The sequence below is a fragment of the Helicoverpa armigera genome, chromosome 21, assembly GCF_030705265.1.
Source record: "Helicoverpa armigera isolate CAAS_96S chromosome 21, ASM3070526v1, whole genome shotgun sequence".
In the NCBI taxonomy this organism is placed as follows: Eukaryota; Metazoa; Arthropoda; class Insecta; order Lepidoptera; family Noctuidae; genus Helicoverpa; species Helicoverpa armigera.
In genome coordinates, this window is record NC_087140.1 from 7,562,125 (window position 1) to 7,588,358 (window position 26,234).

The following is a 26,234-nucleotide window of genomic DNA, read 5'->3' on the forward strand; positions in this document are numbered from 1 at the left end:
ATCACATTATACCGATATGGCACACTGTTAAGACGTCTTTTTAAATTAACTCCACAATAAATTAAACCTCTTTTGAGTTTGTGAAAAAAGTGATAATTGTCTTTGAAAGTGTGGAGATAGTTCGAAGTTTAAATATTGTGTTCTGTATAGTATGTTCGATAATTTGAAAGAGCATTTCCAACTAAAATGGCGCCAATACTTAGCGGCATCGTTAGGTAAGTGTTATTTGTAATTAATTTCTGTAAATTGTTAGTCAATAAATAAATAAATAAGGGTTTTAATTAAGAAAAAAAACAGAAGCATTAGTAACCTATTAACTCAAAGACTTCTTTTTAAATGATATTGACTCTCGCGGACCTAATCATTGGATTCTTATTTTCCAATCCCAAATAATATAAAAATATCTTTATAAAATAAAACTTAAATTTTTGAGGGACGAGTACAACCTTATTGATTAGGTAAGGCAGACGAAATCTCATAAAACAATTTCAGTTGTTTTCTCAAAAAAATATTTTATAGTAAACTTAGTATTATACTGACTTGAATGGAGTATTTAAATTATTTTAATTAAAATCTATCAATTTATCCGTCTATGATACTGAGCTAGGACAGCTGCGGAATGCGGACTTGAGATTCCAAGCTTAGATTACCTATACGGTATACCTATTAATCTAATATCCTTTCTGTTAGACCTAACTAACTTACTTAAGTAGCTATAATGTAGAAGTTACAACTTAATATAAAGTTATATACAACATGTAACTTAATTAACGCACATCCTGAAATTAGTTTGTTCAGAATCGTTTACTGAATCGATTTATATCATTTTTAATACCATAGGTAATTTTTTATCCCAAAAATAATTAAAACTACGGAAATTATTGTCATATTAACCCTGTACAGTCAAAACAAATTCAAATAGACCGTAATTCAAAGTAATAAGACTTCGTGTATTGTCGGCTTTTTCCGTAGTTTCGTTATGTTGTGTCGAGTCGAGCGGCGCGCGGCCCGATATTTGACTGCGTAGTAGTATGACCAAAAAGTTCTCCAAGAATTGGTATAACTAATTTAGTAAATAACCATGCATATACATGTTAAATTAAAAAATTCAGTGTATGTATTATGATTATAACATAATATTCTAATTGGGGTGTTTGAGGGTGTGCGTTAATTACGTTACATTTTATACAGGTTTTATACAAATTCTATACAGGTTTTCTCTGCTCGGTTTAACGCACGTCCGAAGTAGCTACTTACTTACGAATATTAAAAGTACCTAAGAATGACAATTATCTAACTGAAGAAACAACACTAAAGAAAATTGACACAGACAGTTCGGTAATGACGTAATAGCGATAACCACGTGTATGTTAGTAGGTAGAATCGATTAAAACTCAATTTAATTTGAACCAGTTGCCATAAAAAACATTAGGTACAAAGGGATCATTTACAGCCAAATTCACCGCCAACAATAACATGAGTTTTCTTAAAACAACCGTTTACTATGGAGTTTCACATTCAATTTTTAAAGTAAACGGATGTCAGAAATAAGTAAGTAGAGTTATTTATGTACCTCCCCGAAATGTTGATATAAATGTGGACCTTCCCGGTATTTCTAATGGACAATCCCGTGCGGCCAACAATATTACAACTAAATAATAATAAGAACGTCAGATATAGAGAAAAACAAAAATAACTAACGTACAATTTTTATTAGTTTACATTAATTCACAATACAAACTATTGATAGTCTCAAAAGTAAATAACTTTTTATTTAAAAATTATGTGATTTTTCTGCTCTTTAAAATTATGTAATCTCAAATCAGTGCATGAATAATTCCGACCTCAGTTTATGACAAACGAACGTTTATGTTGACGGTGAACTTGAGCCTAAGCTATAAATTAATTCATATCATAGAGCACAAAAAGTGCAACAAAGGACTTTATTATTACAAATATGTAGTTAGTCGTTATGTAAGTAAATGCACAGATTGACCTTGTGAATAATTATAGTGATCGAGTTAATAGTTACCTGTATTTGAATTAAATGAGATGGTCAACCTAAGGGCTGCTGCTTGAAAAGTTGAAGTTATGGTAAATTCTAATTTGAAGTAGTAAAGATTACGTTTGAAATGAACTAATGAATCAATTATATAAAAATAAGTAGGTACGTCGTGATTAATTTAGAGCAAAGATCATCATACAGGACCCTAGTCCTGAATTATCCAAATTGTTATCATCATCATCATTATTTCAGTCATAAAATATAAGACACCCATTGTTGAACATATTGATTTACGAAACGATTGAATTTTTAAAAGAATAAAGGTTGATGATCTGTGCGCTCGTGACAATACACATCAGGAAATAGGGAATAATGTTAGTAACTAACTGCGATATGGATTTAACAATATTGTGGGTAGGAACATTAAAATATTACTACTTAGGAGTTAAGTCACAGCTCGACTTTATTGACAATAAAAAGTGATTTTCCCGACTAATGCTGTACAGAACGAGTGATATTTTGGGTTTCAATTACATACCTAATTCAGCTTTCAACCTGTCGCAGGCTAAAAAGCAGAATCGACTTTAGAATCAAGCAGAATCGATTTCAATATTTTTTATACATATGGTTGCAAGCCACATGGCCTTCACTTATTTTCAAGTACATTTTCTCCTTCTAGCAAGCTACGGGAGTCTGTGCACGGGAATGGCAATGGGCTGGACGTCCCCCGTACTTCCGCAGCTGCAGCGGCTCGACAGTTCGCCGCTGCCCCGAGTGCCGACACTGCAAGAGGAGTCCTGGGTAGCCTCGCTGCTAGTGCTCGGAGGACTCTTGGGTAAGATAACCCCCCAGCTTATTAGACTTTCTCTACAGGAATGGCAAAGGGCTGGACCTTGGACAGTTCGCTAATGCTTCGAATCTTTCTAGTAGTGATCCTAGGAGTCGTAGATATGATTACCACCAGGATATTGAAAGAAAAAATTGCTAGGACTACAATTTTTGATCTCAGGGACGACGACCGAGACCTCAGTCCATCAGTCAATCAGAGTATTTCTGGTTTTAAATTAACAGTTATCCAAACGTAGCTGGTGGAATGATAACTTGTGGTCTTTCGCGGCAAAGACTCAATCATTACAATAACCTACTAAAATAACTTTAGTAGCTTCATAACACCTGTAACCCCTCGTAAATTCCAGGTCCTCTAATAACCGTCCCCCTGTCCCGTCTGGTGGGGCGTCGCTGGATAATCATGGGCGCCAACATCCCCCTGCTGCTCGGGTGGCTCCTGGCTGGCGTTACCACTAACCTGGCGACACTGTACGTCGCCAGGATAATGTGGGGCTGTGCCACCGGGATGATGTTCGCAACCGTGCCTATTTATATAGGGGAGATTTCTGAGGTAACGTACTTAGTAATGGTTTTAAATGATTACCTAATTTGAAGCTGATTACCAGATATAATGGATAAATACGTTTTTAATTGTATTCATCATGATTGATTACACACTGATTGATGTTACAGAACTAACTCATGATTTGTAGTTTTTGTATAGGTTTGCCAAAGACTGCCTGAATGGTTGTAACTTATGTAGGTAACTTTAAGACTTGAAAACCATGATTAGACAAACACAAGTTATCCTATATAGGACGCCTATCACACCTATTAACTTTTGTGGACATGATTATTTTCTGTATCCTTGACAAAGTTCGATTTTGAAGCGTTTTGGCTTTGTACGTAAGTTAAGGAGCCATTAGCAAAAGTTTAGGCCATACCTATAGCAGGCAAAAATGAAATTGCCTGATGATAGAACCAAACATGTACCAATTCTCCAGGACAAAATCCGCGGCGCTCTCAGCGCATTCTTCCTACTCTTCATCAACGTGGGTTTCCTGCTCGCCTACGCCATCGGTCCCTTCACCTCGTACTGGGGCCTGACGGCTACGGGGGGCATACTGTCGCTACTGTACTTGCCTTGTACCTGGTTCATTCCGGAGACGCCTTTCTATTTGGTTTATAAAGGTAAGGAAATGTTTGTGAAGGTATATTCTAATGATGATGTGTGACTTTATTTTGGATTCTCTGTTCTTTCTCTACTTAGGTGTAAGAGCACCACTGACCAACTTAGTTGAGAAAAGGATCGGGAGATGATGATGATGACAATCACAATTTAGACCTTAGACCTTAGGCTCTCGTTAAATATTTTGGATGGACATGCTATTGGAAGTACTTATTACGAAACATTTCTCGTTTTGAAAAAACTAAGCGAACTATAGTTACTTGGGGAGTCAGGGTATCTCAGCCTCATTAAAGGAGTATACCTAATGTATGATTACCGGTAACTTTGACATGTTTACTTTTGTGATAAATAATGAAACATAAGCAGCTCCAGGACCTGATCAAAATATATGTCATAAACATATTTTTTGCTGTCGATCCAATCTTTCTACAATCTGGCTAAAGATACACAATGCCCTTTTATCCCTTATAAATAATCATAAAACTAATCTTCTGAAACCAGGAGACCTAGAAGGAGCGTCTTCAACCCTACAATCTCTCCGCGGCACTTCTAAAGCCGCAGTTCAAGCTGAACTGGACGGCCTGCAGGCGGTAGTGACGCGAGAGTACAAGGACCCGCCAAAGATACAGGACCTCTGGGCTTCCAGGGGAAACGTTAAGGCTTTGGGTGAGGAACTATTTTAAAATATTCTAGGACCCAGGATACTTAGAAGGAAAGTCTTCAACCCTACAATCTCTTCGCGGCACGTCCAAAGCCGCGGTTCAAGCGGAGCTGGACGGCTTGCAGGCGGTAGTAACGCGAGAGTACAAGGACCCGCCAAAGATACAGGACCTCTGGGCTTCCAGGGGAAACGTTAAGGCTTTGGGTGAGGAAGAATTTTACTATACTAAACTAACTTCAAGAACTTTTAGAAAAGGAATCTTATTTTTGGCAGCAGGGACCTTGCTTTTTTTCCTGTGAGACCTTTCAAGTGACCCAAAGGGTAGTTGTTGTCTTGGTCAAATGTTATAGAGAGGAGGAATTTTTGATGCCGTATTTAAACTCAATGTTATTTTTGACAAAAAAATTCAGATCTTGAAGTCCATAAAACAATGTCTGACCCAAGTATTTTAGCTAATACCTTTGTCCCAAACATTAGTTAAGCCACTTTCAGTCTTCACTCAATATTGCAAACCAATATAAACTTGTACGAGGACTACAGCTTACATCCCTTCAATTAACCTCATGTTTCTTTCCTCCAGGTATCTGCGTATTCCTCGCGATGTTACTGCAACTGTCCGGTATAGATGTGCTGCTGTTCTACATGGAGGAACTGCTGTCGAAGGTCGGCACCAGCCTGTCGCCTTCTGATGGGACCATCATTATGGGAGTTGTGCAGGTGAGGGAGAAATATTTTATAAGGTACTATGAATAAGACGTCTGAATACCAGACTTTTGTAGAAGTTCAAAAATGGTGTGTTGCAGCCACGTTGGAATAAATGAATGGATTTTGAGTACCACTTTTGAGAGATCGCACGCGCGCACGCGTTCTTTTTATTTCGTGTTAAGTTAATTGTGTTGTGTAAAGTCATTATATTTACATGTTAAACAGTCCACTCGTATTATTTACTCCACCTGCTGACCTATCGTCGCATCAGTGGCCTAGAAGCTGAAGATGTTTTCAGGTATAATTTCATTCCAGTTTTGCAAAAACACTTTTTTGTTTCCAGGTGGTGACGAGTTGTATTACACCGCTGGTAGTGGACCGTCTTGGAAGGAAACTTCTGATGTGGACCACGTCACTAGGACTCACTATATTCTTGGTAAGAATTGTCCTTGCTTATTTGCGAACTTTCTTTTTTTCTCTATCTGCTCTCCTATATAGGTACTCCCTATAGGTACACTCTTATATACTACCCCTATACACTCCTTTATGTACCGTCCCTATATCATGTACTATAGCCATATCAGATGGCTATGCCTACAAGCTTTTTTTATGGCTGGATCCACCCTGTATCATTTGGGAATTCTTCCATACTTCTCTTTCTGACATAATCCCAAATCCCATTAACAACATTCTTTCTTTTATGTTATTTATTTGTTTTTCTTTATGATCAGACTCTGATCGGCGTGTACGCCCTGATGGATTCGTACTACAAGTATGACGTGACTTCCATCGCCTTCCTGCCGCTGCTCTGTCTCATCGTCTACATGATACTCTTTACTTTGGGTGAGTTTGTTTCTTTCTGATATTAAATATTAAAAAAAAAACACTGAAGGCTGAAGAGCGAATCGCAGGAACCTAAGGAATAACCTTACCGGTTCTTTTCCGTATCATCCATTTTTCGGAACCATGCAATATAGGTACATTCATAACAACACCCGTCTGTCCGTCATTCACGCCAAAATTACTAAACCGATTGAAATTATTGGTGCATTGACAGATAGGTTCTCTAGATCCTGAGAAATGATAAGAGTTACTTTTTATCCGGGTGAGGGAAGGAGTACCCCCGAACGTGGCTGGAACCGCGAGAAATCTGAAAATACTAACTCAGGGTTGTTTTTCTTAGGCGTGGGTCCAGTGCCATGGATCTTGGTAGCAGAGATGTTCCCGGTGAAGACCAAGTGCTTGGCGGGGGGTATTTGCTCCTTCATGTGCTGGCTCGCTGGCTTTGTGTGGACTAGGTATGTTGTGGAGCAGGATATTTTGTATAATATTGTAGTAGCTACTTCGCTATTTTGATGTTTATCTTTCTCAACCTAGATTGTTTTTGAATCTCGCCTTAAACGTCATTCGCAAATTCGGCGATAAAAACGAAAGTAATATAAAAATGGCCCACCCTATACTTTCATCGCTATGTCTGTTTGTCTATCTACCTCTGTCTGTAGTACCGTGGTCCTTCAACGAATAAACCTATTTGTGTGAGGTTTTTTGCAACCAACAGCTGATTTTCCTGCAATAATTCTTAGATACATTTCATCAAAATCAGCTGATCAGTTTTCAAATTATAACTCCTTTCGTCATCATTACCAGGTTTTTCCGGGACGTAGCGGCCTCCTACGGCATCTACACAGCGTTCTGGATCCTAGCTGTATGCTGCGGCATCGGGTTTATATTCTCTGCTACACTGCTGCCCGAGACTAAAGGCAAGACCTTCGATGAGATACAGGACATGCTTAATAATAGGTAAGACTGTTTTTACCTTTTGATTTTTTTTCGGTGGTTTACTACTTTGAGATGAGAAGTCATGAGATAAAAAGAATAAAATTATTATAGTTTTAATTTTCAGAGCAATTATTTTTTTTTGTTCAACTGGCAACTTTTAGGGATAGGACTTCTATTGTTCGTTCTCTTAATTTTAAGTTAATTTTTTTCTTTGATAAATGTTCTATAGGCATGATAACCTAACCTACACTTTATTTATCAGGAATAGAACATAGCATAATAGTCGAAAATATTTTATTCTGTGCTATTGGGGAATATGAAGAACAATTTAAAGCTTGACAAGAATTTATTGTTTCTCTCGCTTATAGTACAGAATATACGTATTTATAGTTTATATGTACATTTTTGAATAACACATAATTCATTGTTATTTTTCAGAACCAAGGAGGACAAACCAGTAGACGTATAGAATCTCCAATCATAGACAATAAAAAGTTTTTAGTTATAAGTCTCTTGTAATCAGCTGTTATTCGAAATAAATTATTACAAAAAAACGTGATACAATACTTTTATTCTATAATCTTACAGTAATTTCTATATTATTGTATAATAAAGTATAAATAAAGAACATTTTTATCTCTGGAACTGTAGGGGGCAGATTCTTAGTCCGATGACATCCTTGCCGATTTCTGCTACACCACAGACCGGGCAAAGTTTACCTTTATGCTCGGGCAAGAAGCTTGCTCCACAGAGAGAACACTTTTCTTCTGGCTTTCCTCTATAAATAGGTTTATAGCTTATACCACATATATTGAAGGGGTTATGCTCATCATATAGAAGCTGGTGTTCATCAGTAAGTGATTTCTCGCAAGCTTGAAGGATCTTTCTCGCTTGCTGGGCTACTTCTGGTCTCGGGCCTAACTCCAGAAGTCTTCTGGCGAAGGAAGCTGCAGTCCTATAGTTCTTGAGCTTGAAGAACATGTTGAGAGCTGTTCTTAGAGTCAGGATCTGATGAACTGGTTGGAGTTTGCAGTGGGTGAAATAGGCTGCCATTTCGCATGTGCGTTTTTGCTCTTCTAGTGTGTTTTTCGGCATTGCTGGGGAAATAAATAAAAAGCTATGAATCTATGAAGTGCTTAAATTATATGAGCAATTTTTGGATGCTATTTCTAATATACACTCCAATTTGTAATTTAGAAATGCAAATGCATATCGTGTTTTCCGTATTTCGGAAGGAACAATAAACACGTAAGTCTCGGCTAGGGCTTTCAATACCGGTATTACGGGATCCCGTAATACCGTGATCACGGATATATTTTGGTCTTTTTTCAATACCGGTATTGACGAGCCAATACCGTGATTACGGTATTACAATCTTTTTATAATTTTAATTATTGAATCAAGAATTTGGCCTTAATTTACATGAAGATATTATAGCTTTTACTACAGATGGTGCCAGTGTGATGACTAAAATGGGAAAAAGTTTTGAAAGCCACCATCAGCTCTGTCTGGTGCATGGAATCCAGCTTGCTGTTATAGACGTGATGTATAAATACCAATTTCAACAAACCTTTTCTTCTGCTAAATCTTCACATTGAAACATTACAAACTGACAGTGAAGGTGACAATTCGGATCATCAAGGCGGTGACGATGCTTTGAATTATGTTGAAGCACAATTGCTCGAAACAGAAAGACCTGATTTATTTACAAAAACCTCATTGATAAAGTAGGAAAAATAGTTAAACTTTCTCGTAAGTCCCCTACATACAAATAATGATTTATTAAAAAAATATGTGATTGAAACTCATAAAAAGGAAATTACACTAATACTAGATTGCAAGACAAGATGGAGCAGTATGGCTGATAGGATTGGACGCTTTTTGAAACTAAAGGATTGTGTTTTAAAAGTTTTAATCGATCTAAAATTAAACTCCGATTTTGAATTAGACTAATTCAATTTGACAATATTAAAAAATATTTACCTACAACAGCCTTTCTGTAGTCAAAGTAACTGTATTAGAAAGGACAATGCCGGATTTTGTATGGACCCTGTCCCCACCCACCAACAGACTTGAAACTAGTGTCATCGGAAGCGCATCCTTCGATAGATCATGATTATCATATTATTTATGATGAAATGTATGGGGTTTTGGAAATACACGACATTTTAGTATCCTTAATAATCAATTAACTTCAAGTTTGTTAACCAATTACTCGGAGTTGCGTGGACCGATTTTGATGACTTTTTTTTTAATGCAAAGATAATAAAATGTCGGATATTTCCAAAACCCCATACATTTGGATTAAATCGTTATCATAATTATGATCTATAAAAGGAGGCGCTTCCGATGACACTAGTTTCAAGTCTGTTGGTGGTGGTGAAGGTGTCCTTACGACATCCTACATTGCCTCTTCATACCGATTATTTTAACGGATGATAACTCAAAAACTGCTTAAAAGATCTTGATGTAAATTAAATTAGACTAACTTTGAGATAGATTCTGTAAAATAAAAATAAAAACATCAAAATCGGTCCACCCAACTCCGAGTAATTGGTTAACAAACTTGAAGTTAATTGATTATTAAGGATACTAAATTGTCTTATAGTTCCTAAACCCCATACTTTTGGAATATGTCTCCATAATAAGAAATGATCTATTAAATGAGGCGCATCCAATGACACCACTTTCAAGTCTGTTGGTGGGTGGGGACGTTTTTAGGCATTGCCCTTTGTAAACGATATTGATATTGCGCTAAAATTTATGTTGACGAAGTTAGATGGTCAAGCTAATGACTTAAGCCAAAATCTTGCAAAAGCACTTCGCGAAGACGCATACCTAAAGGAGCGACGACTTTTAATATCTGGAGTATTGCAATATTTGCATGACCCTGAAACTTTTTTCAGTAGGTAATGATGATAGCGATGACGACACCTTTATAAAACCCTGATGAAATATTAGATATTATAGTGATTCTACTTACACGTTTAAATATAATAATAACATAACAAGACAGTCTCAAAGAGACAGTGAGAATAAGGCTGATACTTATGACGATAGAAGAACCTTTTTCTTCTTCTTCAAGTTGTGAAAATGAAGACACGTCCTTACAAAAGCAATTAGAAAGGCAGATTTCTAAATTGCCTAAAAGGAAGGATGCGCTAGATATATATATTTTTTTTAATTTTGAAAACTTGATTTCAATACCGTGATCACGTGATCACGGTATTGAAATTTCTAATACCGGTATTGATACCGGTAATGAAAAAATCCGGTATTTGAAAGCCCTAGTCTCGGCTGTTAACATCTCTGGCAGTCGTTAGAGAGTCTGACAACCAATCTTACCAAGGCGATTGGGTTGCCTGGGTAACTTGGTTGAGAAGGTAAGATAGGCAGTCGCTCTTTGTAAAACCCTAGTGCTCAGCTGCATCCGGCTAAACTGGAGGCCGACCCGAACATAGTTGAGTAAACGCTAGGCAGTTGATGACAAGGACCAACCTTTCCTGGCAGTCTCCATCTGCAGCCCCAGCAGGTACTCCCTGGCGATGTTGAGGAGTTGCTGCGCCTCCGTCAGCTCGGGCTTGGTGTCGAGCTGCAGCAGGGGCACCGACATGGCGATGCGCTGCAGACGCTCGACGGCTTCAGTGAACTTGCCCGCTGTGGTGAGCTGGTAGCATTGTTGCAGTTGGGTGACGAGGTCGTTCAGTTTGGTTGCTGGAAGTAGAGAAAGTTGTGTATTAGTTTTGTGGTAAATGTAATATTGTTGGTGAAAACATGGGATAAAATGACCCAGAAAATGTTATCTGGTCCAAGACAGTTTCGGTAAAAATTTAAGGTGAAATAACAGTAATACAAATGGCGTCCTAGCCGATTGTCGGCCACTATTCTCATAATAATAAAGAGATCAGCCAACTGAGCAGGACATACTTATTGTGAGCAAGCATTTTCGCAGACACAGGTGCACTCAGTTGCGGTGCAGGTGTGCGGACAGCGGCGGCAGCGACGCCAGGGCGCCGAACATTGCCGAGCGCGGCCGAACATTGCCGAACGCGTCGCTATAGCAACCAGTATGTACTCACTGACTACAGGCAGCAAGTCCTTGCCGCTGGCCTCCTTCCAGTTGCGGTGCAGGTGTGCGGACAGCGGCGGCAGCGACGCCAGGGCGCCGAACATTGCCGAGCGCGGCCGAACATTGCCGAACGCGTCGCTATAGCAACCAGTATGTACTCACTGACTACAGGCAGCAAGTCCTTGCCGCTGGCCTCCTTCCAGTTGCGGTGCAGGTGTGCGGACAGCGGCGGCAGCGACGCCAGGGCGCCGAACATTGCCGAGCGCGGCCGAACATTGCCGAACGCGTCGCTATAGCAACCAGTATGTACTCACTGACTACAGGCAGCAAGTCCTTGCCGCTGGCCTCCTTCCAGTTGCGGTGCAGGTGTGCGGACAGCGGCGGCAGCGACGCCAGGGCGCCGAACATTGCCGAGCGCGGCCGAACATTGCCGAACGCGTCGCTATAGCAACCAGTATGTACTCACTGACTACAGGCAGCAAGTCCTTGCCGCTGGCCTCCTTCCAGTTGCGGTGCAGGTGTGCGGACAGCGGCGGCAGCGACGCCAGGGCGCCGAACATTGCCGAGCGCGGCCGAACATTGCCGAACGCGTCGCTATAGCAACCAGTATGTACTCACTGACTACAGGCAGCAAGTCCTTGCCGCTGGCCTCCTTCCAGTTGCGGTGCAGGTGTGCGGACAGCGGCGGCAGCGACGCCAGGGCGCCGAACATTGCCGAGCGCGGCCGAACATTGCCGAACGCGTCGCTATAGCAACCAGTATGTACTCACTGACTACAGGCAGCAAGTCCTTGCCGCTGGCCTCCTTCCAGTTGCGGTGCAGGTGTGCGGACAGCGGCGGCAGCGACGCCAGGGCGCCGAACATTGCCGAGCGCGGCCGAACATTGCCGAACGCGTCGCTATAGCAACCAGTATGTACTCACTGACTACAGGCAGCAAGTCCTTGCCGCTGGCCTCCTTCCAGTTGCGGTGCAGGTGTGCGGACAGCGGCGGCAGCGACGCCAGGGCGCCGAACATTGCCGAGCGCGGCCGAACATTGCCGAACGCGTCGCTATAGCAACCAGTATGTACTCACTGACTACAGGCAGCAAGTCCTTGCCGCTGGCCTCCTTCCAGTTGCGGTGCAGGTGTGCGGACAGCGGCGGCAGCGACGCCAGGGCGCCGAACATTGCCGAGCGCGGCCGAACATTGCCGAACGCGTCGCTATAGCAACCAGTATGTACTCACTGACTACAGGCAGCAAGTCCTTGCCGCTGGCCTCCTTCCAGTTGCGGTGCAGGTGTGCGGACAGCGGCGGCAGCGACGCCAGGGCGCCGAACATTGCCGAGCGCGGCCGAACATTGCCGAACGCGTCGCTATAGCAACCAGTATGTACTCACTGACTACAGGCAGCAAGTCCTTGCCGCTGGCCTCCTTCCAGTTGCGGTGCAGGTGTGCGGACAGCGGCGGCAGCGACGCCAGGGCGCCGAACATTGCCGAGCGCGGCCGAACATTGCCGAACGCGTCGCTATAGCAACCAGTATGTACTCACTGACTACAGGCAGCAAGTCCTTGCCGCTGGCCTCCTTCCAGTTGCGGTGCAGGTGTGCGGACAGCGGCGGCAGCGACGCCAGGGCGCCGAACATTGCCGAGCGCGGCCGAACATTGCCGAACGCGTCGCTATAGCAACCAGTATGTACTCACTGACTACAGGCAGCAAGTCCTTGCCGCTGGCCTCCTTCCAGTTGCGGTGCAGGTGTGCGGACAGCGGCGGCAGCGACGCCAGGGCGCCGAACATTGCCGAGCGCGGCCGAACATTGCCGAACGCGTCGCTATAGCAACCAGTATGTACTCACTGACTACAGGCAGCAAGTCCTTGCCGCTGGCCTCCTTCCAGTTGCGGTGCAGGTGTGCGGACAGCGGCGGCAGCGACGCCAGGGCGCCGAACATTGCCGAGCGCGGCCGAACATTGCCGAACGCGTCGCTATAGCAACCAGTATGTACTCACTGACTACAGGCAGCAAGTCCTTGCCGCTGGCCTCCTTCCAGTTGCGGTGCAGGTGTGCGGACAGCGGCGGCAGCGACGCCAGGGCGCCGAACATTGCCGAGCGCGGCCGAACATTGCCGAACGCGTCGCTATAGCAACCAGTATGTACTCACTGACTACAGGCAGCAAGTCCTTGCCGCTGGCCTCCTTCCAGTTGCGGTGCAGGTGTGCGGACAGCGGCGGCAGCGACGCCAGGGCGCCGAACATTGCCGAGCGCGGCCGAACATTGCCGAACGCGTCGCTATAGCAACCAGTATGTACTCACTGACTACAGGCAGCAAGTCCTTGCCGCTGGCCTCCTTCCAGTTGCGGTGCAGGTGTGCGGACAGCGGCGGCAGCGACGCCAGGGCGCCGAACGTCAGCCGAGCGCGGCCGAACATCGACACGAATGTTTCTAGGTAAGGCTCGAAGTTCACGATGCCTACTTGCTCGTTCAACAGTCTGGAAGCACAGAGAAAATGTGTTAGATTATGATCAACACCAACTGGAACAGAATAAGACAGAATTCCTTCCTACACATAAACGCATGAATCTCGGTCGAAGCTATCCACCGTTACCGATATAGCGCGCAAGCTACGCTGCGCCCGTGAGCCAAGCGTGATACATTACTTACATGATTCGAGCCTACAATTTGCGAAAAAGCCTCTCGATTTGTCTTATTTCCCACTATCCGATCTTTACTTAGTAAACCGCTTCGGAAGTATAATTTTCTCTAAACTTTTTGTCGTCACGCAACATATCATATATGTATATATGGACCTTAGATGCCTGATACAAATAAATAAACGCGAGTTGCAACGCAAAGACTAATTCTAGGTATCTGAGAGTTGTAGGTCCACCCTGCCATTCTCTGATATGGGAGGGATATGAATACGCGCACTTGAGATGAATTTTTGTGGGGATAAAAATGGTTTAATGAAAGAAGATATTTCGCAAAATTCTGTTAAAAAGCCATGTACCTGAGAGCTATCTCGAACTGTCCGGTGGCGATGTGGTCGTGTGCTGTGCGTAGCTTGCCGGCCGCCTGCGCCGCGCTGGTGCCACGAGTCGGAGCCACGAAGTACTCCGTACCTTCAGCGCCGCCGTCTATGTCAGCTAGAGAAGAAAATATTTCGTTAGATTTCATATTCTTTTAATAAAAAAAATCTTCTTTAGATTAAGAGCCTTGCAGCTCTTTCAAAGTGCTGCAAGGCTCTTTTTCCTTTTTTCCTTGAACCTTCAATTACATGATATTAATTTCCCCCTCCTGTTCTTTACGTTAATACATTTACAAATACGTCGAAAAACTTACGTAAATTGCACTAACACTAAAAATAACCTTACAATAGTAAAAGCAACACTATTTTATAATTATCACTCACTAACGACCGATAAAGCCGATTATTCTAAAAAGAAGTGTTAAATACCTAGATTTTAAAGGTAAGGTCTTTAGTATCTTGGTCCTAAAAACATGTACAAAGGAACTTATATGTCTTGTTAATAATTGAACTGCATATACATGGTGTACTTACCAGAAACAGGCACTAACTCCTCAGGCAGGTCCAGGTCTTCATCCCCGACATCCCAGCCGCCGTCATCACACGCGTCCTCCATTATCTCTTCACCTTCTTCACCCTCAATCTGTGGAGAAGAATATATTCTTATTTGTATAACATTTAAATTATTATTTTAAAAGCTTGTATTTAACTTTCAATGTATGTATATGTATGTATGTATGTATGTTACGGTGGATTCTTTGAACACAATTTTGAAGTAAATAGCTTCAACCGATTGAGCTGAAATTTTGTATACACGTTAAGATTGGATATGCCCGATATGCTATATGATGTCATTCTAAATCCAATATGGCGGAGTAGTCATTTTTAATGCACTTCTACAATATGGGTATCAAATGTATTATCAATAATGGCTTATCAATAATGAGGTTATAGGTTGATAGTTTTAGGGAAAATATTGTTTTGTTCTATTTAGAGCGTTTAAATAAATGCTTTAAAAAAAAGTATTTTATTATTTTTTTTCGAAGAAGTAAGCCACACCCATCGATCGATCATAAAGTAAAGATTGGTGCGGACGGTCCGAGGATGGGTGGGTCATCAGCCGAAGCTGGGCTCGAAGAAATTCCTGAAAACTCCTAGCCACCATAAACTTCAGCACGTACCTTGTTCTCCTCCAGCACGTCCTCGTCGTCTCCCCATGCGCCGGCGGCCTCGAGCGGCTCGTCCGCCACGACGGCCGCCACGCCGCTTGTAGCGGCTCCTGCGCGAGCACCGCCCGCCACCTCGAAGAAACTCCTGAGAAATTAAGAGTTATGTGAATGTTTTGGGGACAATGTGAGGAATAAGTCTTATAGAGAGTTTTTCGACCAATTGACTGAAAATTTTAAAAACTGCTTTTAAAGCTAAGCGTCCACTTGTCGGTATCGTACGCAACGGACGCATCGCACGCAACGGATCGTAGTATCATTTATATACAAACTCATACAAGTGCGTCCACCTGTCCGCATCGTACGCATCGCATTCTATATAAATAATACTACGATCCGTTGCGTGCGATAGGTCCGTTGCGTACGATACCGACAAGTGGACGCTTAGCTTAAAGTGACACATTTTTTCTCAACTTTCTGTGACGGCGTTAATAGTCACAGCACATTACGAAACAACACAACACCAGCCTACATATAAAAAAATCACATCCAAATTGATTTCAGAGTTAGCCATACACAGACAGCGCTTCATATTTTTCTTAACATTTAATGTCATAGATTTCTGAGAACACCTGATTCCATAGTTGTTAGGTTAAAAAGTCTACTCGACTCGACTTTTAAAGAAAGAATATCATTGACTCATGGACATGGTAAGATATCAAAATAAAAACTTACTTCGAAACAGCCAACAGCGGCCAGTTAGGCTGAGCATTATGCACCGGTAGTGGCGGTCTCAGTAACTGTGCATCGGGGTTCGGTTCCGGGATGGGTAAGTTGGCAGCTTCTAACATAGCCTTCAGGTTTTCAGCCTCTTCGGTCTGTTTGTGGTTGATAGCTGTTAAGTAGGCTAGGGATAGCTGTGGGAGAGAACGGTTATTAGTAATTATAGTAATTTTAAGTTGGTTTGTAGAATTATAGGACAGAGCATATACCTAATATCTTTGGAGTGTGGGAGAAATACGAGTGATTCGGTATGGTTAGTATAAGTTGGTTTCAATAATAATAGGCACAGATAATATATTTGGAAATTAATTTAGCTATTAGAATGGTTAACCAAACAGTGATGAGTTGTTTTTATGAAAGTTTGCAAGTTAGAAGTTTAACTAAAAACAAACATATGAAATAGTATGGAATACACTTAAAGGCTCTTATAAGTTTTATGTCCAGAAAGTGCCAAAGGTGCTATCAAAGAAGTATTAACTGGTAAATAAGCTGGGATGTTAAATGGGCAATTCTTCAATTTATTATACAAATAAATAACAAAGAAATAATGTAAGTATATAATCTAGAGGTAATTTTTTTAGACCCACAAACAAAAACTAGATACTAAATTCTGGTAATTAGCCATCTAATCAGCAAACCACTTTATACTTTGAAAAAACTACACTAATTTCGCAAACCCTACCTGTCCAGCATTCTTCAACAAACGAATAGTCTCCCTAGTGTCGCCCAGTAACAAGGCTCCCTGGAACTGCGCGGACACGTCCTTCCGTATCTCTGCAATCTTCATCATCTTGCGCAGCTTCTCAAGGTTGCCAGTGATCAGGTATAGGAAGGACAGCTTGTCGAAGTTCTTCGTGCGTTGGTAGCACATTTCCACGATCTGTAAATTACAAAAAAATATATACAGTTACAGCCTTTTTATCGTCCCACTGCTGGGCTACGGCCTCCTCTCACACGGAGAAGGATTGAGCATTAATCATCACGCTTGCTCAATGCGGGTTGGTGATTTCACGCTTGCTCAATGCGGGAAAAACATACTAAATTATATTGTTTCAGTGCATGGGAGTTCGCAGGGGAATATGAGTGAAGTTAAACCTTTTTAAAAAAGACATTTTGCCAAAAATGTAGTTCTTTTTTTTAAGCCTTTTTCATGTGATAATCGCTAGAACTATAATATCCATCTACATTCCTTTATGGTCCAGGTGCACGGAAACTTTGCATTTGTAAATGGCATATAGAAACACACCTGTGTGGGTCGATGGATAGTAAGGTTAAGCAACAATTTGCGCGGTTGGTTACTGGATGGGTGCCCATTTGTCATGACGTCGCGTCACTTAAATATCTTTGGCAGTCTTTACTGATAGTCAGAAGCCAGAAGTCTGACCCTCAGTCTTACCGAGCAGTCTCGGATATTATGGATTGGTAGTTAACACATAGTTGAGAAAAGACTAAGCAGATGACATACAGCCTTACTTATAAAAATCTCTAATCACCTTCTAAGCAACATTTTCACTAATCACTACTAAAGTCTTAAATAGTGATTAAATGTTAGTTAAGACATGCTTAAGCAACGTTTATAAGTAAGAGTTTTCTTAAACAGCCCTTGAGTAATACTTATTATTTAATTCACGTTTATAAGTAAGGCTGATAGTGTACATACCTGATGATTCCCACTAGCGAGTGCAGCCTGAGCGAGTTTGTCCCAGGCGGCGGGCTCGTCTAAGCTCTTGGCGGCCTCCAGCGCCACGTCAATGTTGCCGCACTGCAGCGCTAGCGAGAGGCGCGTGCGAGCGTCCTTTACGAAGTGTAGCGCTACTTCCGGGTATCCTGGGTTAAGAAAATAGGGTGTTTTTGTAGATATGTAGGTGCAATAAGGAGTTGTGAATTTATACGCGAACGCACTCTCAACACGGTGGCTGATAACATCGATATATTTAACTGTACTGAGCAAGTTCACAAGGGCCACTTACTGTGTAGTTTGTTAGGAATGGTGAAATATGGTATAGGAAACATTTCTATTTGTAAGCACTTTGTCGAATTAGATTAAGTTATCATCAGTAAGGGCAAAGTAACTATATGATGTGATAAATAAATAAATGTTTAGGCCTTTGATTTCTCGGCAAAGGAAGGAAAGGAACATTTATTTACATAGAAAATGATTCATGCAATATTGTGCTTTCAATTGGCACGAAAATATTACAATAAATATAATGCAGCATATTAATCTCACATATAAAAATAAAATTAGTTAATTTCTGAGATGTAAATAGATGCTGTTTCAAAGCAAAACCTCATTTATCATCAAAACTACATTATTATAATGTAGTTTAAAATTCTTCTAAGAGGCAATCAAGCTCCTTTCTTCTTTAGTTTGCCCACTGTTCTGATCTCGTTAAATTGCATTTTTTTAAATAGCATTGTTTAACTTATCAACTTACCTTTCTCCTGCAAGTAAGCAATGATGCTCTGTCCCACAAGTTTAGCGGTGCGAACCATGTGCAACACTTGGTCGTATTGACGAGTCACCAATGCTAACTTGAACCTAAACAATAATAGAACATGTATTAGTAAATACACTACCTCCTCCTGAGATAGAGGATACATTCAGATTGGTATACAGTCTGGATTTCAGACAATTATTTCAATGAACATAAGGTCGACATTAATTTGATATGTGTGTCGGTCGCAGTTTCGCGTCTCGATCAACTAGAGCCAACAAATATTAAAATCACCAACCTACATTAAAACATGGTTGTTAAAACTAAGTATTTCTCTGTGTTCTCCGCTCACACAGAGAAATATTGAGTTTGTGATAAAGTCGTGGTGGCTTAGTAGATAGAGAACCAACCTCTCAAGTATGAGAGGTAAGATACTTCAGAAAAAAAGTTCCTTAAAAAAAAGAAAAAAGGAAAAAAAATACTTCAGAAAGACACCCACCTGTACTCAGTAGGGTCGATGTTCAACACTTTGGGGCGACACTCCCTGTCGAGACACAGCACGCGGGCGCCGGCCTCGCTCGCCAACACCTTCACTGCGTAGACGGGAACGTCTAATGTACGAATTATCCCGTAGTCACTGTAACAAATAATATAGAGGATTAGAAAATTGAATTTTGAGTGTTTTATACTTAATATTAAATTCTAAGAACTCCTGGTTAAGTCAAAACCGCGAGAGTTTATCAAAAAGAAGATTAAGCAACGATCCGTAGATGGATGACTATCTTGTCATGACGAGTTCTTTCATATTAGGGAGGGCACGATAAATTGTGGATCACAGCTGTCATTTGAACATTTTTGGCAAACATTATGGGTAGTCAGAAGCGAGAAAGTCTTACAAAGGTGTGTAGCTTTGACCAAGAACCAGTTCTGAGGTAATCAGACAGGCATATGCTCCATGTAAAACACTGGTACTCAGTATCCATTTAAAGTAGAAGCCAACCAACACAGTTGCAAAAAGGCTCAGCAGACTATTAGTACATACCCGTCCTTACAGCAGTACTTGATATGGTTAGCGGTGGTGTATATGAACACTGGCTGCGGGGTGCTGTCATCGAAGGCTCCAGACTTGACCCTGGCTCCCTCAGTGACTGTGCACAGCTGTTCCAACTTCTTGTTACTAATATATAACTAGCTTTATGTCTTACCCGTCCTTACAGCAGTACTTGATATGGTTAGCGGTGGTGTATATGAACACTGGCTGCGGGTGCTGTCATCGAAGGCTCGGACTTGACCCTGGCTCCCTCGGTGACCGTGCACAGCTGTTCCAACTTCTTGTTACTAATATATAACTAGCTTTATGTCTTACCCGTCCTTACAGCAGTACTTGATATGGTTAGCGGTGGTGTATATGAACACTGGCTGCGGGGTGCTGTCATCGAAGGCTCCGGACTTGACCCTGGCTCCCTCGGTGACCGTGCACAGCTGTTCCAACTTCTTGTTACTAATATATAACTAGCTTTATGTCTTACCCGTCCTTACAGCAGTACTTGATATGGTTAGCGGTGGTGTATATGAACACTGGCTGCGGGGTGCTGTCATCGAAGGCTCCGGACTTGACCCTGGCTCCCTCGGTGACTGTGCACAGCTGTTCCAACTTCTTGGTGCAGATGGTCACGCTGTGCTTGCCTAGGAGGGCTACTAAAGACATGTCGGCGTTCCAGATTGCGTAGCGGCATTTTGCGATTTTTACCTGGGAGAAATTGAAAACGATTTATTTTTAGTAATTGCGCAAATAATAAAGTCGAAAGTTTATGGTAAGTGTCTATGTGTGTGATTGTTACTTCTTTAGGAGGAATACAGCTAATATATCAGGATAACATAGGGTACTTCAAATATAGCAGAGTCTGGAGGCAGCTTCAGAAACGCTTTGGAAACGCTGTATAACCGAACTTGCCGAAGAAGGCGGAAGCTAGTAGGGTTAATATTTTAGTTAAAGTATTTACCAGGTGCTAGAGATACTGAGAAAAACAGAATATAAATTTTAATGGAATTATGATCAAAATTAACACCTATCAGATAGGTCCCCTATACCGCTTTCGTGTTATAAAGAGTTCTTTTTTTCCCTACTACTTTAACCTATACATAGACGTCATTAATCAACTTAAACAATTCAACTCACAGAAGCAATAGTCCTCTTCTGCTGCACATCCAAGAGCTGGACTGCATCAGGTTCTCTTAGCAGCAGCATACCAGTGCCGGCGTACATGATCTCCTCGCAGGTGGGGGTTGAGATCTTCTTGGAGACTTCGTTCTTTAGGTTCTTGATTACCAGCTGTTGGAGGTAAAGGAACGTTTAGTTAAAAATAATAGGATTACTTAAATAGGCTTATTAAACTACTGACTGAAATAAAAAGAAGATCATATTGATTATTTATACAAGTAACATCTTTGAGGTAAAGTTACTTTTGGTATTCTGGAAGATTCCACAGGATGTAGAAGATAGATTTTTGTGACCTAGTCTGTTGTGTTAATTTAACTGTTCTGTAAGGAAGTTTCACATTCTAACATAGGCATCAGGGCCTTGTGGGTGTCATCACAAATACTCCATGATCATCATCGTCGTCGTCATCATCACCATCATCATCATCATCAACCTGGCGACCCACACGGCGGTGGTGGCCTGGCCCCGCGCCGGCTCGCTGGTCATCATCATCATCATCATACATACCTGGTTGTTCTTCTCTAGCGCCGCGAACCGGTTCCTGGCGACCCACACGGCGGTGGTGGCCTGGCCCCGCGCCGGCTCGCTGGTCATCATCATCATCATCATACATACCTGGTTGTTCTTCTCTAGCGCCGCGAACCGGTTCCTGGCGACCCACACGGCGGTGGTGGCCTGGCCCCGCGCCGGCTCGCTGGTCATCATCATCATCATCATACATACCTGGTTGTTCTTCTCTAGCGCCGCGAACCGGTTCCTGGCGACCCACACGGCGGTGGTGGCCTGGCCCCGCGCCGGCTCGCTGGTCATCATCATCATCATCATACATACCTGGTTGTTCTTCTCTAGCGCCGCGAACCGGTTCCTGGCGACCCACACGGCGGTGGTGGCCTGGCCCGCGCCGGCTCGCTGGTCATCATCATCATCATCATACATACCTGGTTGTTCTTCTCTAGCGCCGCGAACCGGTTCCTGGCGACCCACACGGCGGTGGTGGCCTGGCCCCGCGCCGGCTCGCTGGTCATCATCATCATCATCATACATACCTGGTTGTTCTTCTCTAGCGCCGCGAACCGGTTCCTGGCGACCCACACGGCGGTGGTGGCCTGGCCCCGCGCCGGCTCGCTGGTCATCATCATCATCATCATACATACCTGGTTGTTCTTCTCTAGCGCCGCGAACCGGTTCCTGGCGACCCACACGGCGGTGGTGGCCTGGGCCCGCGCCGGCTCGCTGGTCATCATCATCATCATCATACATACCTGGTTGTTCTTCTCTAGCGCCGCGCACCGGTTCCTGGCGACCCACACGGCGGTGGTGGCCTGGCCCCGCGCCGGCTCGCTGGTCATCATCATCATCATCATACATACCTGGTTGTTCTTCTCTAGCGCCGCGAACCGGTTCCTGGCGACCCACACGGCGGTGGTGGCCTGGCCCCGCGCCGGCTCGCTGGTCATCATCATCATCATCATCATACATACCTGGTTGTTCTTCTCTAGCGCCGCGAACCGGTTCCTGGCGACCCACACGGCGGTGGTGGCCTGGCCCCGCCGGCTCGCTGGTCATCATCATCATCATCATACATACCTGGTTGTTCTTCTCTAGCGCCGCGAACCGGTTCCTGGCGACCCACACGGCGGTGGTGGCCTGGCCCGCGCCGGCTCGCTGGTCATCATCATCATCATCATACATACCTGGTTGTTCTTCTCTAGCGCCGCGAACCGGTTCCTGGCGACCCACACGGCGGTGGTGGCCTGGCCCCGCGCCGGCTCGCTGGTCATCATCATCATCATCATACATACCTGGTTGTTCTTCTCTAGCGCCGCGAACCGGTTCCTGGCGACCCACACGGCGGTGGTGGCCTGGCCCCGCGCCGGCTCGCTGGTCATCATCATCATCATCATACATACCTGGTTGTTCTTCTCTAGCGCCGCGAACCGGTTCCTGGCGACCCACACGGCGGTGGTGGCCTGGCCCCGCGCCGGCTCGCTGGTCATCATCATCATCATCATACATACCTGGTTGTTCTTCTCTAGCGCCGCGAACCGGTTCCTGGCGACCCACACGGCGGTGGTGGCCTGGCCCCGCGCCGGCTCGCTGGTCATCATCATCATCATCATACATACCTGGTTGTTCTTCTCTAGCGCCGCGAACCGGTTCCTGGCGACCCACACGGCGGTGGTGGCCTGGCCCCGCCGGCTCGCTGGTCATCATCATCATCATCATACATACCTGGTTGTTCTTCTCTAGCGCCGCGAACCGGTTCCTGGCGACCCACACGGCGGTGGTGGCCTGGCCCCGCGCCGGCTCGCTGGTCATCATCATCATCATCATACATACCTGGTTGTTCTTCTCTAGCGCCGCGAACCGGTTCCTGGCGACCCACACGGCGGTGGTGGCCTGGCCCCGCGCCGGCTCGCTGGTCATCATCATCATCATCATACATACCTGGTTGTTCTTCTCTAGCGCCGCGAACCGGTTCCTGGCGACCCACACGGCGGTGGTGGCCTGGCCCCGCGCCGGCTCGCTGGTCATCATCATCATCATCATACATACCTGGTTGTTCTTCTCTAGCGCCGCGAACCGGTTCCTGGCGACCCACACTGCGGTGGTGGCCTGGCCCCGCGCCGGCTCGCTGGGCGGGGAGTCGGCGCCGTCGCGTGGCGCCGCGTACAGCTCGTACGTGCTGTTGTCGCCTATACGCCAGTTCACTAGCACGCACCATTCCGCGTGGTTTAGTGACATGCTGTCAATCAAAAAATCAAAACGTCAATATTAGACAGACATACATATCATAGAAGAAAAAAATCAGCGCAGGACGTATAAAGTCGACATCTATACTCCATTTGAGTAGGCACGTAACTATTACGACATATAAATTTTTTCACACAACCATGTTAGAGACGATTTTTCAATCATCATTCAACTTCTATCTGAAAGAATATGGCGGTTTGACATCTTTTCTAAACAAAATCTGTCAAAATGTCAAACAAAATATCTTTCTTGCATCGCTATTCAGATGAAACGTTGATAAAACTTACCTGTATGGTTGGTTTCTGCCGCCTCCCTTGATTTGCATGACAGGAGCGTCGCGATTGGTTGCCATGTCCAACTTGCGGAGTTGCCTGTTACAAAAATAAATAACATCAATTTTTGAACACTGCAAACTATGTACTGTTTTCCTAGATTTGTATTGCAACTGAGATTTCTAAAAACAAAAAGCAAAACTCATGGTATAGATTTTTAAATCTAATTTTAAAAGGAGATCATATGCTAGTTATGTATCAGTCGACAGAAACTTAGAGGAATTTATTAACACGTTTTAACAGTTTTTGTTATAATTTTGTAGTAAGTAAATATGCCTTTACCGATGTTTAAATTCAATTAAGAAACAGCTATACATTTTTTTTTAAACATGTTAAAAACTGCACCAGCGACTAAATACTTATAACTTACCTATCCTTAATATAGAATAGTATGTTATTATGCACGGCGTAAGCTGGTCTCTCGCGTTGCAGTTTGAACAATATCATTCCCGCATCGTGACCTGCTGCGAAGAGGTTCAATGTCGGGTGAGACGCTAGCACCCAGTATCTGTAAATAAATTGTAAAATTAAAATGATGTGTGAAAACAGTTATCTTATATACTATGGTGGAGTTTCAGGGATGGGGCATAGAGGCTAAAAGAGTAAGTTCTCTTCAGTATGTAACTCTTCAGAATAATATATTTTTTGCAGTAATATTTAGAGTCGCAGACCCAGCAACCTGTGTTCCGCTAATTTATTTTTGAGAAACTTATGCGGTAAGTACATAAGTTTCTTATAATATAAATACTTCCTTATTTACATCTTTATGTATTTCCGCATGTACTTACTTAATTATTTACTTTCTATCAATAATTTAAATATCGACAAATCCATCCCCCATCCCTAAAACTGCACTTCGTCGATCACATTCTACCACATTACACCAACTCCTTACAAACCACGTACCTCTCATGTTCCCTCCTAAAGGAGTGCAAGCAGGTCCTCTTCGTCATGTCCCAGACGCGAATGAACTTGTCTTCACTGTTGGAGAGGATGAGCTCGTGGCGCGCGTGGAATAGGACGCACGACACGTTGTTGTAATGGCCTCGGCATGTGTCTACTTCCCACGCCTGAAATGTTTGGGGTAGTAAGATTTCACGTTTTTAATATTCTTTTTAATTAATGTGTATGTTATGTTATGCATCTACTGTAAGCCGACCCCAACATAGTTGAGAAAAAGGCTCGGAGGATGAGATGTTATGCATACCCAATTCTTTAATAAAACGATTTTCTTTCATATTTCTTTCTTTCTAGTAGTATATCTTTTTCGTTTGTGGTAGGCAAAGTATATTTTTTATGGTAGTATTTTTTTTTGTACAGTTGAAGGCTGTATATGAATAAGGTTTTGTTAGACAATTTTGATTGTAGAAATAATATGAGCAAAATTGAAGTTGCTCCTTTGGAGTGGTAACTTTTAGAATTAATGATATTTTTATTTCTGTCTAATTTATACCTGATGAAAATCTGTGCAATAAAAAAATGTAATTCAATAAAGTAATTGTAATTTTAATAAGAAAGTTTTAAAATCGTAATATGGGCCATTATTCCAAAAGTTAATTGCGCAGAAATATGTACAACGTTAAAGTTGAATTAGAAAATGTTTAAACACAAAATCTCCATTGTTATTAAATTAAAATAATTTAGCTTACCTTTATGAGTAACGCCAATTATATTTATTGAACATACCTATGGTTATAAATCTTAAGCATAATATGATTCCTGTTGGAAAAAAAGACATGCAAAAGTTCCAAAACCGAGGAATATGGTGGACCAAGGAAGATCAGAATCACCATGAATAGTTTATTCTGGATGAAAAACTGGTTAATATGAAGGATTTCTCCCTCAAGAAAAGGATCCAGACCTGTTAAAATTCAAAGGAAAGACAAGACCGGCAAAACAGCACCTTCTTATAACCTTCACTTGAATGTCAGTATGTATGTACAGAAATGGTGTTAATGCTTGATCAGAGAAGACACCAATTAATTGTTCCTAAATTACCAGAAAAATAGTCAGGATTATTACTTAAACATGAATCAGAAAACCCTATCACGAACTCCCAAGATGGCAAAACACCCTTATATGTACATGAAGAAGGTGGAAAATGCCAAAACACCGTTCATCGCACCCATTTATCAGGTACCTTAGCGTCATTCATCCTCCACAGTTTGACTTGTCTGTCATCCGCAGCCGACACAATGAGAGGCAGGCTCGGGTGGAACGCTGCCCAGTTCACTCCTCGGTCGTGGCCCTCAAGCACGTGCTTGACCACAGCGTCAGCCTGTAAAATCAGTTGCTTTCAGCA

At 42.8% G+C, this 26,234-nt stretch overlaps 2 protein-coding genes and 1 long non-coding RNA gene across 4 annotated transcripts in view; 1 reads left to right on the plus strand and 2 right to left on the minus strand.

The window, feature by feature from the left end:
• Positions 1–7,726, plus strand: LOC110373557 (facilitated trehalose transporter Tret1). Its single transcript, XM_064040053.1, has 11 exons — positions 1–215; positions 2,685–2,840; positions 3,202–3,404; positions 3,838–4,024; positions 4,524–4,688; positions 5,264–5,400; positions 5,732–5,824; positions 6,120–6,231; positions 6,572–6,686; positions 7,036–7,188; positions 7,606–7,726. Exons 1-11 carry the CDS (start codon positions 152–154, stop codon positions 7,634–7,636), a joined length of 1,416 nt encoding a protein of 471 aa, XP_063896123.1. The 5' UTR covers positions 1–151; the 3' UTR covers positions 7,637–7,726.
• Positions 7,720–26,234, minus strand: part of LOC110373572 (coatomer subunit alpha) — a 20,938-nt gene continuing 2,423 nt past the window's right edge. Inside the window, exons 4-21 of the mRNA XM_064040054.1 lie at positions 26,073–26,210; positions 24,839–25,002; positions 24,303–24,440; positions 23,888–23,971; positions 23,403–23,592; positions 20,805–20,957; positions 20,155–20,375; positions 19,125–19,262; positions 18,626–18,729; positions 17,848–18,014; positions 16,870–17,067; positions 16,140–16,321; positions 15,420–15,552; positions 14,773–14,881; positions 14,221–14,356; positions 13,527–13,702; positions 10,666–10,881; positions 7,720–8,264 (exon numbers count right to left, since the gene is read on the minus strand). Coding sequence (XP_063896124.1) covers positions 7,801–8,264; positions 10,666–10,881; positions 13,527–13,702; positions 14,221–14,356; positions 14,773–14,881; positions 15,420–15,552; positions 16,140–16,321; positions 16,870–17,067; positions 17,848–18,014; positions 18,626–18,729; positions 19,125–19,262; positions 20,155–20,375; positions 20,805–20,957; positions 23,403–23,592; positions 23,888–23,971; positions 24,303–24,440; positions 24,839–25,002; positions 26,073–26,210 — 3,111 coding nt within the window. The 3' untranslated portion in view covers positions 7,720–7,800. The remainder of the gene's footprint in view (positions 8,265–10,665; positions 10,882–13,526; positions 13,703–14,220; positions 14,357–14,772; positions 14,882–15,419; positions 15,553–16,139; positions 16,322–16,869; positions 17,068–17,847; positions 18,015–18,625; positions 18,730–19,124; positions 19,263–20,154; positions 20,376–20,804; positions 20,958–23,402; positions 23,593–23,887; positions 23,972–24,302; positions 24,441–24,838; positions 25,003–26,072; positions 26,211–26,234) is intronic.
• LOC135118334 (uncharacterized) lies at positions 8,738–10,139 on the minus strand. Of its 2 annotated transcripts, none has more exons than XR_010277517.1 (2): positions 10,102–10,139; positions 8,738–8,863 (listed from the first exon to the last, which is right to left on the minus strand). It is a non-coding gene; the product is annotated as an uncharacterized LOC135118334 (long non-coding RNA). The 2 variants fall into 2 exon arrangements; XR_010277518.1 differs by lacking the exon at positions 10,102–10,139 and adding an exon at positions 9,151–10,064.